We start from the raw sequence: 14,653 nt of genomic DNA, 5'->3' as shown, positions 1-14,653 counted from the left end.
CACTAAACAACATATTCAAGCCCAAATCATTGTCATCCACTAACTCAACAGGAGACAAGGATGGTTGTTGAATCTTTGACATAGCTCTAGTAATTGCGCTGAGAGGAAATAAAATAGGCTTCTCTCTACAAGCTTCAATGGCATAATTATCATCAGTGTTATTATCAATCAAAAGTGGTTCTTTACATATACCAGAGTGAAGGATATCGTTCCCTATCAACAAATCCACTGACCTGATGGGAAATACACCACTGGATATACCCACTGAAATATAACCAGTATAATAGCTTGTTTCAATGTATATTTTGTGAAGAGGTACTTTTATAACAGCCCCACCATAGGCTTCAAACAATACATCTATCTTGGTATAGGTATTGTCAGTTATGGTCAGTACATCTTTTCTTAATAAGGTGAGATAACTGCCAGTGTCTCTGAAAGTAATTATCTCAGTTAGATGTGATTCGTCAAATCCTACTTTACCTCTTGAAAAGTAAGGACTCATCGCTGAACGAATCTTTTCGTCAGATACACTTTCTGACGCTAGTCATCTGTTCTGAGTAATATTATGTAAAACAGTAGGATCAGAGGTATTACTAGGATTTTGGTGCCTTTGTTGCTCGGAAGAAGATACGACTTGTGTGGGGGCGCCAGCCGTACGACTGCTTCTCGTATCTCTTTCTAACTTATAGCAATACTCTCTAGCATGTCTTTTTCTGTTACAATAGGTACATTTAACTTTCATCTTCTCGATATAAGATTTCTGTCTAGCCACAGAGACAGATTCAGGGTTGTGAGTTTTCCTGGTAAAGGTACGAGAAGTTACAGTAGCAGGTACATCAGGCCGGCAATGAGCAGCTGTTTTAGGTTGCCAACTTCTAGGACAATTTTTAGTTACCTTGTTTCTGTGTTTTAGTATGTACAAGTTTGTGAGAAATCTCGTAATTGTCTGCTAATGCTGCAGTTTCCAGAATATCTGAGGTAGTATGATCGATCAGATATTCTTGTATGTCAGCAGACATACAGTTGTTAAACTCTTCATGTAGTAACAACTGAACAAGGCTGTCATAGTTGTTGCACTTGTCAGACCTACACCACCTCTCAAATGCAACTTTTTTCTCACGAGCAAACTCTACACAAGTTTGATCTGGTCGTCGTTGTAACGTACAAAATGCGCTTTGATAACTTACAGGTAACAAGTTATACGTCTCTAGAATAGTTTGTTTGACAGCGTCATAACTAATGTACTTGGCAAATGGTAAAGCAGCAGTACAAGTTTGAGCTCTTCCTGTCAAAGCTGTGTTCAACAAGGTAGCCCAGTGCTTACGTGGCCAGTGCATAGCACGTGCCTGGTTCTCAAACACATCAAAATAGGTGTCTAAGTCACTTTCAAAAAACTTAGGAACCATGGATGCAGCTTTCTGCACATTAAATGCGTCCTGTGATCTATCAGTCTGTTGTCTTCCAAGACGAACATTTTCTCTCTGGAAATCTTCTTCGTTCAATTTCCTCTGAGCCTCTATTTGTGCAGTCTGCAACATAATGAGGTGTTCAAACTGTTCCTGAGAGATAGGACCAGTGGGTAATGGAGGAGTAAGAAATCTAACGTGGTCTGGACGGTCCTTAGGTCGGACACTTCATCCAGCAGTCTCTAGAGAGTCTAGATCTGGTCTAGGATAAGTCGATACAGGTGTAGTGTACACTGTACTAGTATTAGGCTGAGTCATACTACCAGCTATACTCTTTACTATTGTGTCAGTGAGGGAAGGAGCGAGCAAGAACTGAGCTACACTAGGCTCAGACACTAGGCTCACTTCTGCCTTAGTTGCTTTTTCTTCTAAGTAATCAAATACAGTCATACTTCCTAATTGTGACACTAGGCTTTCGGAATCTGAATCATAATCAGACATCTCTGTATGAGCAGGAAACAATATATCTTTAATTAACGCTCAGGCAGTTTCTGCGGTGTAATTCCTGTTATACGTCACACCGAGATATTTGGCTACTCGCCAACACGTCTAAAGTTTTAATGTACTCAACTCAGACAAAGTCAGAGTATCAATTGCTTCATTTTGGCATACATCACGAAAATAAGTGTACTACGAGAGAGTGATTATGGGAAACTATAATCCTAATAGGAATTTGAATGTTGGATATCTTAGAGCTAGAGCTCATCAACAGTATTTCCATCTCCTTGGATCAAGAGATTCAGTCAGGTACATACATCCACCTGGTATGTTGTACAAGACTAAACTCAAAGTTTTCAAATTAGGAAAGTACTCAAAGTGTTTGATCATAGAGTTACTAGTATGTCAAACTGGACAATTTCTACAACACCTTGGATCAAGAGCATCCCAGACAGGCCCCCATTTGTTACAAAAAATGCGATTCTAAAAGCTTACAGATCTCCAGTAAATACTAGAAAGGACTGCCCTTTAGGATCCAGCCTGTTACTGGGTTTTCGTAACAATTAGTCAGTATCCTTGTCCAATTATCTATTAGAATTCAGTATGAATTATTACTGCTTTAGGATTACAACAGGTAGGTTACTAACTAGAGAAAATAAAATTTAATAAATTTATTGAGTATCGTCTAAAGGTATATTATCAAAGTAAATTAAATTAATAATAATCAAAATAATAATAATCACTTCTCTCGAGTACAGTATTATTGTGCTGAAAGCACATATCGCATTTATAATTCTTAAGTACCGTCTGGTACATTAACATTTAATAAGATATTACAAATATGTACAAGTGTGTATGTAAGTGCTCTAAGTAGTTCGCTATGTCTCACGACTCGACTAGACTTAAACAAGTGACTGACAAAGTCCTCAAATAAACTAACTTCTTGACCAACTGGCAATGAGAACAGTCTGCTTGAACAACAAAAAGAATGCTAAGCCCAATAGCAATATAACAAGCAACTGCGACACCGAATCAGGAACAAGGAGATAATATAATGACACAAAGTAGGGACCATCAGCAGATCCTCCACAAAAGTCACAAAACTCCCATACTACTGAATCTAAGTTCAGCATAAGAAAATTCCTGACTGTGATAATACACAGATACCAGTACAAGTTAAGTCAGAAGCTACAGCTCAGGACCTGAGTTACTCAGAGTGTCTTTGCGACACTCAACCTCAGTACAACGTCGAAAATCACTAAGTCTATACAATATTCTGTGAACAGAGTTCCACAGAACTAACAAGAATAATGAGACAGACAATCTGTCCAACCACCAAGAGAGTCTAGACCAGACTGAATACTTCAGGCGAGGTGAGGACACCCCCCTCGATCACGTGATAGCTCCGTGGACAGGTGCAGCTCAGAAACAGAAGCCGCCAGTCTAACGAGCCACAAGCGATAATTACAGTAGTTAGACAATCAAGACTTGAACTGAGCACGTATGTTACATCCTACCTAACAACATGACTAAGTCAAATAATAATATAAAGTCATATATTTACGATTTAGCTATTATCGCAAATATAAGCAATATAAAATTATATGAAAAGGTAATATACATTATATTCATAATCATAATATACATTATATATATTGCAACCCATTCAGGGGTTGCAACAGTCACCATGACGGTCAGTCCAACATAGTCACCATGACGGTCAGTCCAACATAGTCACCATGACGGTCAGTCCAACATAGTCACCATGACGGTCAGTCCAACATAGTCACCATGACGGTCAGTCCAACATAGTCACCATGACGGTCAGTCCAACATAGTCACCATGACGGTCAGTCCAACATAGTCACCATGACGGTCAGTCCAACACAGTCACCAAAACGGATAATCCAACACAGTCACCATGACGGTCATTGCAACACATTCACCATGACCCACTCTTACAAACAATGGTTTCAATGACCCACTCTTACAAACAATGGTTTCAATGACCCACTCTTACAATCGTTTCAATGACCCACTTTTACAATGGTTTCAATGGCCCACTCTTACAAACAATGGTTTCAATGACCCACTCTTGCAAACAATGGTTTCAATGACCCACTCTTGCAAACAATCGTTTCAATGACCCACTCTTACAAACATTGGTTTCAATGACCCACTCTTACAAACAATGGTTTCAATGACCCACTCTTGCAAACAATGGTTTCAGTGACCCACTCTTAAAAACAATGGTTTCAATGACCCACTCTTACAAACAATGGTTTCAATGACCCACTCTTACAATGGTTTCAATGACCCACTCTTACAATGGTTTCAATGACCCACTCTTACAAACAATGGTTTCAATGGCCCACTCTTGCAAACAATGGTTTCAATGACCCACTCTTGCAAACAATGGTTTCAGTGACCCACTCTTACAAACAATGGTTTCAATGACCCACTCTTGCAAACAATGGTTTCAATGACCCACTCTTAAAAACAATGGTTTCAATGACCCACTCTTACAAACAATGGTTTCAATGACCCACTCTTACAAACAATGGTTTCAATGACCCACTCTTGCAAACAATGATTTCAACGACCCACTCTTGCAAACAATGGTTTCAGTGACCCACTTTTACAAACAATGGTTTCAATGATCAACTCTTAAAAACAATGGTTTCAATGACCCACTCTTACAAGCAATGGTTTCAATGACCCACTCTTGCATACAATGGTTTCAGTGACCCACTCTTACAAACAATGGTTTCAATGGCCCACTCTTGCAAACAATGGCTTCAATGACCCATTCTTGCAAACAATGGTTTCAATGACCCACTCTTGCAAACAATGCTTTCAATGACCCACTCTTACAAACAATGGTTTCAGTGACCCACTCTTGCAAGCAATGGTTTCAATGACCCACTATGTAAACAATGGTTTCAATGACCCACTCTTACAAACAATGGTTTCAATGATCCACTCTTGCAAGCAATGGTTTCAATGACCCACTATGTAAACAATGGTTTCAATGACCCACTCTTACAAACAATGGTTTCAATGATCCACTCTTACAAACAATGGTTTCAATGACCCACTCTTGCAAACAATGGTTTCAATGACCCACTCTTACAAACAATGGTTTCAATGACCCACTCTTACAAACAATGGTTTCAATGACCCACTCTTGCAAACAATGGTTTCAATAACCCACTCTTACAAACAATGGTTTCAATGATCCACTCTTACAAACAATGGTTTCAATGACCCACTCTTGCAAACAATGGCTTCAATGACCCTCTCTTACAAACAATGGTTTCAATGATCCACTCTTACAAACAATGGTTTCAATGACCCACTCTTAAAACAATGGTTTCAATGACCCACTCTTGCAAACAATTGTTTCAGTGACCCACTCTTACAAACAATGGTTTCAATGACCCACTCATACAAACAATGGTTTCAATGACCCACTCTTGCAAACAATGGTTTCAATGGCCCACTCTTGCAAACAATGCTTTCAATGACCCACTCTTACAAACAATGGTTTCAATGACCCACTCTAGCAAACAATGGTTTCAATGACTCACTCTTGCAAACAATGGTTTCAATGACCCACTCTTACAAACAATGGTTTCAATGATCCACTCTTACAATGGTTTCAATGACCCACTTTTGCAAACAATGGTTTCAATGACCCACTCTTACAAACAATGGTTTCAATGATCCACTCCTACAAACATTGGTTTCAATGACCCACTCTTGCAAACAATGGTTTCAATGATCCACTCTTACAAACAATGGTTTCAATTATCCACTCTTACAAACAATGGTTTCAATGACCCACTCTTGCAAACAATGGTTTCAATGACCCACTCTTACAAACAATGGTTTCAAAGACCCACTCTTACAAACAATGGTTTCAATGATCCATTCTTTCAAACAATGGTTTCAATGATCCACTCTTACAAACAATGGTTTCAATGACCCACTCTTGCAAACAATGGTTTCAATGATCCACTCTTACAAACAATGGTTTCAATGATCCACTCTTACAAACAATGGTTTCAATGACCCACTCTTGCAAACAATGTTTTCAATGACCCACTCTTGCAAACAATGGTTTCAATGACCCACTCTTACAAACAATGGTTTCAATGATCCACTCTTACAAACAATGGTTTCAATGACCCACCCTTGCAAACAATGGTTTCAATGATCCACTCTTACAAACAATGGTTTCAATGATCCACTCTTACAAACAATGGTTTCAATGACCCACTCTTGCAAACAATGGTTTCAGTGACCCACTTTTACAAACAATGGTTTCAATGACCCACTCTTACAAACAATGGTTTCAATGATCCACTCTTACAAACAATGGTTTCAATGACCCACTCTTGCAAACAATGGTTTCAATGACCCACTCTTACAAACAATGGTTTCAATGACCCACTCTTACAAACAATGGTTTCAATGACCCACTCTTGCAAACAATGGTTTCAATGACCAACTCTTGCAAACAATGGTTTCAGTGACCCACTCTTACAAACAATGGTTTCAATGACCCACTCTTACAAACAATGGTTTCAATGATCCACTCTTGCAAACAATGGTTTCAATGACCCACTCTTGCAAACAATGGTTTCAATGACCCACTCTTACAAACAATGGTTTCAAAGACCCACTCTTACAAACAATGGTTTCAATGATCCACTCTTTCAAACAATGGTTTCAATGATCCACTCTTACAAACAATGGTTTCAATGACCCACTCTTGCAAACAATGGTTTCAATGATCCACTCTTACAAACAATGGTTTCAATGATCCACTCTTACAGACAATGGTTTCAATGACCCACTTTTGCAAACAATGTTTTCAATGACCCACTCTTGCAAACAATGGTTTCAGTGACCCACTCTTAAAAACAATGGTTTCAATGACCCACTCTTACAAACAATGGTTTCAATGACCCACTCTTACAATGGTTTCAATGACCCACTCTTACAATGGTTTCAATGACCCACTCTTACAAACAATGGTTTCAATGGCCCACTCTTGCAAACAATGGTTTCAATGACCCACTCTTGCAAACAATGGTTTCAGTGACCCACTCTTACAAACAATGGTTTCAATGACCCACTCTTGCAAACAATGGTTTCAATGACCCACTCTTAAAAACAATGGTTTCAATGACCCACTCTTACAAACAATGGTTTCAATGACCCACTCTTACAAACAATGGTTTCAATGACCCACTCTTGCAAACAATGATTTCAACGACCCACTCTTGCAAACAATGGTTTCAGTGACCCACTTTTACAAACAATGGTTTCAATGATCAACTCTTAAAAACAATGGTTTCAATGACCCACTCTTACAAGCAATGGTTTCAATGACCCACTCTTGCATACAATGGTTTCAGTGACCCACTCTTACAAACAATGGTTTCAATGGCCCACTCTTGCAAACAATGGCTTCAATGACCCATTCTTGCAAACAATGGTTTCAATGACACACTCTTGCAAACAATGCTTTCAATGACCCACTCTTACAAACAATGGTTTCAGTGACCCACTCTTGCAAGCAATTGTTTCAATGACCCATTATGTAAACAATGGTTTCAATGACCCACTCTTACAAACAATGGTTTCAATGACCCACTCTTACAAACAATGGTTTCAATGATCCACTCTTACAAACAATGGTTTCAATGACCCACTCTTGCAAACAATGGTTTCAATGACCCACTCTTACAAACAATGGTTTCAATGACCCACTCTTACAAACAATGGTTTCAATGACCCACTCTTGCAAACAATGGTTTCAATAACCCACTCTTACAAACAATGGTTTCAATGATCCACTCTTACAAACAATGGTTTCAATGACCCACTCTTGCAAACAATGGTTTCAATGACCCTCTCTTACAAACAATGGTTTCAATGATCCACTCTTACAAACAATGGTTTCAATGACCCACTCTTAAAACAATGGTTTCAATGACCCACTCTTGCAAACAATGGTTTCAGTGACCCACTCTTACAAACAATGGTTTCAATGACCCACTCATACAAACAATGGTTTCAATGACCCACTCTTGCAAACAAAGGTTTCAATGGCCCACTCTTGCAAACAATGCTTTCAATGACCCACTCTTACAAACAATGGTTTCAATGACCCACTCTAGCAAACAATGGTTTCAATGACTCACTCTTGCAAACAATGGTTTCAATGACCCACTCTTACAAACAATGGTTTCAATGATCCACTCTTACAATGGTTTCAATGACCCACTTTTGCAAACAATGGTTTCAATGACCCACTCTTACAAACAATGGTTTCAATGATCCACTCCTACAAACATTGGTTTCAATGACCCACTCTTGCAAACAATGGTTTCAATGATCCACTCTTACAAACAATGGTTTCAATTATCCACTCTTACAAACAATGGTTTCAATGACCCACTCTTGCAAACAATGGTTTCAATGACCCACTCTTACAAACAATGGTTTCAAAGACCCACTCTTACAAACAATGGTTTCAATGATCCACTCTTTCAAACAATGGTTTCAATGATCCACTCTTACAAACAATGGTTTCAATGACCCACTCTTGCAAACAATGGTTTCAATGATCCACTCTTACAAACAATGGTTTCAATGATCCACTCTTACAAACAATGGTTTCAATGACCCACTCTTGCAAACAATGTTTTCAATGACCCACTCTTGCAAACAATGGTTTCAATGACCCACTCTTACAAACAATGGTTTCAATGATCCACTCTTACAAACAATGGTTTCAATGACCCACCCTTGCAAACAATGGTTTCAATGATCCACTCTTACAAACAATGGTTTCAATGATCCACTCTTACAAACAATGGTTTCAATGACCCACTCTTGCAAACAATGGTTTCAGTGACCCACTTTTACAAACAATGGTTTCAATGACCCACTCTTACAAACAATGGTTTCAATGATCCACTCTTACAAACAATGGTTTCAATGACCCACTCTTGCAAACAATGGTTTCAATGACCCACTCTTACAAACAATGGTTTCAATGACCCACTCTTACAAACAATGGTTTCAATGACCCACTCTTGCAAACAATGGTTTCAATGACCAACTCTTGCAAACAATGGTTTCAGTGACCCACTCTTACAAACAATGGTTTCAATGACCCACTCTTACAAACAATGGTTTCAATGATCCACTCTTGCAAACAATGGTTTCAATGACCCACTCTTGCAAACAATGGTTTCAATGACCCACTCTTACAAACAATGGTTTCAAAGACCCACTCTTACAAACAATGGTTTCAATGATCCACTCTTTCAAACAATGGTTTCAATGATCCACTCTTACAAACAATGGTTTCAATGACCCACTCTTGCAAACAATGGTTTCAATGATCCACTCTTACAAACAATGGTTTCAATGATCCACTCTTACAGACAATGGTTTCAATGACCCACTCTTGCAAACAATGTTTTCAATGACCCACTCTTGCAAACAATGGTTTCAGTGACCCACTCTTAAAAACAATGGTTTCAATGACCCACTCTTACAAACAATAGTTTCAATGACCCACTCTTACAATGGTTTCAATGACCCACTCTTACAATGGTTTCAATGACCCACTCTTACAAACAATGGTTTCAATGGCCCACTCTTGCAAACAATGGTTTCAATGACCCACTCTTGCAAACAATGGTTTCAGTGACCCACTCTTACAAACAATGGTTTCAATGACCCACTCTTGCAAACAATGGTTTCAATGACCCACTCTTAAAAACAATGGTTTCAATGACCCACTCTTACAAACAATGGTTTCAATGACCCACTCTTACAAACAATGGTTTCAATGACCCACTCTTGCAAACAATGATTTCAACGACCCACTCTTGCAAACAATGGTTTCAGTGACCCACTTTTACAAACAATGGTTTCAATGATCAACTCTTAAAAACAATGGTTTCAATGACCCACTCTTACAAGCAATGGTTTCAATGACCCACTCTTGCATACAATGGTTTCAGTGACCCACTCTTACAAACAATGGTTTCAATGGCCCACTCTTGCAAACAATGGCTTCAATGACCCATTCCTGCAAACAATGGTTTCAATGACCCACTCTTGCAAACAATGCTTTCAATGACCCACTCTTACAAACAATGGTTTCAGTGACCCACTCTTGCAAGCAATTGTTTCAATGACCCATTATGTAAACAATGGTTTCAATGACCCACTCTTACAAACAATGGTTTCAATGACCCACTCTTACAAACAATGGTTTCAATGATCCACTCTTACAAACAATGGTTTCAATGACCCACTCTTGCAAACAATGGTTTCAATGACCCACTCTTACAAACAATGGTTTCAATGACCCACTCTTACAAACAATGGTTTCAATGACCCACTCTTGCAAACAATGGTTTCAATAACCCACTCTTACAAACAATGGTTTCAATGATCCACTCTTACAAACAATGGTTTCAATGACCCACTCTTGCAAACAATGGTTTCAATGACCCTCTCTTACAAACAATGGTTTCAATGATCCACTCTTACAAACAATGGTTTCAATGACCCACTCTTAAAACAATGGTTTCAGTGACCCACTCTTGCAAACAATGGTTTCAGTGACCCACTCTTACAAACAATGGTTTCAATGACCCACTCATACAAACAATGGTTTCAATGACCCACTCTTGCAAACAATGGTTTCAATGGCCCACTCTTGCAAACAATGCTTTCAATGACCCACTCTTACAAACAATGGTTTCAATGACCCACTCTAGCAAACAATGGTTTCAATGACTCACTCTTGCAAACAATGGTTTCAATGACCCACTCTTACAAACAATGGTTTCAATGATCCACTCTTACAATGGTTTCAATGACCCACTTTTGCAAACAATGGTTTCAATGACCCACTCTTACAAACAATGGTTTCAATGATCCACTCCTACAAACATTGGTTTCAATGACCCACTCTTGCAAACAATGGTTTCAATGATCCACTCTTACAAACAATGGTTTCAATTATCCACTCTTACAAACAATGGTTTCAATGACCCACTCTTGCAAACAATGGTTTCAATGACCCACTCTTACAAACAATGTTTTCAAAGACCCACTCTTACAAACAATGGTTTCAATGATCCACTCTTTCAAACAATGGTTTCAATGATCCACTCTTACAAACAATGGTTTCAATGACCCACTCTTGCAAACAATGGTTTCAATGATCCACTCTTACAAACAATGGTTTCAATGATCCACTCTTACAAACAATGGTTTCAATGACCCACTCTTGCAAACAATGTTTTCAATGACCCACTCTTGCAAACAGTGGTTTCAATGACCCACTCTTACAAACAATGGTTTCAATGATCCACTCTTACAAACAATGGTTTCAATGATCCACTCTTACAAACAATGGTTTCAATGACCCACTCTTGCAAACAATGGTTTCAGTGACCCACTTTTACAAACAATGGTTTCAATGACCCACTCTTACAAACAATGGTTTCAATGATCCACTCTTACAAACAATGGTTTCAATGACCCACTCTTGCAAACAATGGTTTCAATGACCCACTCTTACAAACAATGGTTTCAATGACCCACTCTTACAAACAATGGTTTCAATGACCCACTCTTGCAAACAATGGTTTCAATGACCAACTCTTGCAAACAATGGTTTCAGTGACCCACTCTTACAAACAATGGTTTCAATGACCCACTCTTACAAACAATGGTTTCAATGATCCACTCTTGCAAACAATGGTTTCAATGACCCACTCTTGCAAACAATGGTTTCAATGACCCACTCTTACAAACAATGGTTTCAAAGACCCACTCTTACAAACAATGGTTTCAATGATCCACTCTTTCAAACAATGGTTTCAATGATCCACTCTTACAAACAATGGTTTCAATGACCCACTCTTGCAAACAATGGTTTCAATGATCCACTCTTACAAACAATGGTTTCAATGATCCACTCTTACAGACAATGGTTTCAATGACCCACTCTTGCAAACAATGTTTTCAATGACCCACTCTTGCAAACAATGGTTTCAATGACCCACTCTTACAAACAATGGTTTCAATGATCCACTCTTACAAACAATGGTTTCAATGACCCACTCTTGCAAACAATGGTTTCAATGACCCACTCTTACAAACAATGGTTTCAATGATCCACTCTTACAAACAATGGTTTCAATGACCCACTCTTGCAAACAATGGTTTCAATGACCCACTCTTACAAACAATGGTTTCAATGACCCACTCTTACAAACAATTGTTTCAATGACCCACTCTTGCAAACAATGGTTTCAATGATCCACTCTTAGAAAGTAGTGAAAATAAATTTACTGTTAAAAATCTTGTAGCTACGTGTTTCTGCACAAATATATTGCGTCAGTTTACTTCTAATTTATTATTAGATACGTAGAAAGTGCATCCCAGAAATTTAAGAGTAGATGTGATAACACTGATGTTAGTCACACAGGATCATCACTCCCCAGGTCAGTCACACAGGAGCAACACTTCTCAGGTCAGTCACACAGGAGCAACACTTCTCAGGTCAGTCACACAGGAGCAACACTTCTCAGGTCAGTCACACAGGAGCAACTTTTCTCAGGTCAGTCACACAGGAGCAACACTTCTCAGGTCAGTCACACAGGAGCAACACTTGTCAGGTCAGTCACACAGGAGCATCACTCCTCAGGTCAGTCACACAGGAGCAACACTCCTCAGGTTAGTCACACAGAAGCATCACTCCTCAGGTCAGTCACACAGAAGCATCACTCCTCTACCCAGACCTGCTCACTTAACAATCATAATTCATTCCAAGGCCAAAACAACATGGGTTCGAGTCCTTGGCTAGCCACAGTTTTGTTATTGATCAATACCACTCGTTCGTGGGTACAACAATATAAAATACTGCTTGTTGAGGCTAGTACACCACACGGGGAGTAGAATGAAATTAGACACCCACACCACCGTATGCCCTCGGATCACGGTAAAACACTGTAAAAATCATTAGAAATTATCTTCTCTCCGGTTATAACAAACGCCAGAATGTTTTAAGTAAAACTAATTTACCTTTAGCCGAGAAATCCTGAGCCATGAGCACTTTCTCGTAGCGGTTTTCCGCAATAATAACGTGATCACCTCGCCTTACAAAGTGGTCCATGTTACTGGAGAATTCTGCACCTCTTACATACTTGATACGTCCAGACTTCTCAGACCCAGCAACCTCTCGGAAGATACCAGTCTCTACTGACTGGAAAATACAAAAGTTACTTACAATGAAAATATAAAATCGTTAACACATCATTTCCGATAATTGTATATAATATATGGTTGAAATTTAACAAATTTAGCATTCAAATGTTACTTTAAAAAACTGCATAGTTTAATATCACAAAAAAACGAGTAAGTGATGGTGTCGATATATATATATATATATATATATATATATATATATATATATATATATATGTCGTGCCGAATATGTAAAACTGGTCAATTAGCAAGAACTCATTTAAAATTAAGTCCTTTCTAAAATTTTATCTTATACATTTAAAGAAATATTTTTTTCATTAATGTTGATGTAAAAATTTATAAATTTGCTCCAAAAGGAACTTAGAAAACTTACCTAACCTTATTATAACAAGAACAATTGATTTTATCCCAATCCAACTAAATATATTTTAAATACTTTTACAATAATTTAATACTAAACAAACACAGTGAAATATATTTTTTTCGTTAGGTTCAGAATGATTTTGGCGAAATTATTACATACACAAATTTTCACTTGTCCTATATGGCAAGATGAGCGTTGCTATTTAAGCCAAGATCGCAAGTTCTGCCTATTCGGCACGACACACACACATATATATATATATATATATATATATATATATATATATATATATATATATATATATATATATGTTTACTGTTTACTGTGATCTTATTGCATATATATATATATATATATATATATATATATATATATATATATATATATATATATATATATATATATATATTTTATTTTTTTATTTTTATTATCACACCGGCCGATTCCCACCAAGGCAGGGTGGCCCGAAAAAGAAAAACTTTCACCATCATTCACTCCATCACTGTCTTGCCAGAAGGGTGCTTTACACTACAGTTTTTAAACTGCAACATTAACACCCCTCCTTCAGAGTGCAGGCACTGTACTTCCCATCTCCAGGACTCAAGTCCGGCCTGCCGGTTTCCCTGAATCCCTTCATAAATGTTACTTTGCTCACACTCCAACAGCACGTCAAGTATTAAAAACCATTTGTCTCCATTCACTCCTATCAAACACGCTCACGCATGCCTGCTGGAAGTCCAAGCCCCTCGCACACAAAACCTCCTTTACCCCCTCCCTCCAACCCTTCCTAGGCCGACCCCTACCCCGCCTTCCTTCCACTACAGACTGATACACTCTTGAAGTCATTCTGTTTCGCTCCATTCTCTCTACATGTCCGAACCACCTCAACAACCCTTCCTCAGCCCTCTGGACAACAGTTTTGGTAATCCCACACCTCCTCCTAACTTCCAAACTACGAATTCTCTGCATTATATTCACACCACACATTGCCCTCAGACATGACATCTCCACTGCCTCCAGCCTTCTCCTCGCTGCAACATTCATCACCCACGCTTCACACCCATATAAG

The 14,653-nt window shown here is 38.5% G+C and overlaps 1 protein-coding gene across 1 annotated transcript in view; it reads right to left on the bottom strand.

Moving 5' to 3' along the window:
* The window catches only part of LOC128702061 (glutamate receptor ionotropic, delta-2-like), a 141,761-nt gene that overhangs the window by 18,274 nt on the left and 108,834 nt on the right, over positions 1-14,653 (bottom strand). The window contains exon 11 of the mRNA XM_070101511.1: positions 13,038-13,218. Coding sequence (XP_069957612.1) covers positions 13,038-13,218 — 181 coding nt within the window. The remainder of the gene's footprint in view (positions 1-13,037; positions 13,219-14,653) is intronic.

This window comes from Cherax quadricarinatus, chromosome 77 (assembly GCF_038502225.1).
Source record: "Cherax quadricarinatus isolate ZL_2023a chromosome 77, ASM3850222v1, whole genome shotgun sequence".
NCBI classification, from domain to species: Eukaryota; Metazoa; Arthropoda; class Malacostraca; order Decapoda; family Parastacidae; genus Cherax; species Cherax quadricarinatus.
This window is presented reverse-complemented; position numbering and strand designations above follow the sequence as displayed.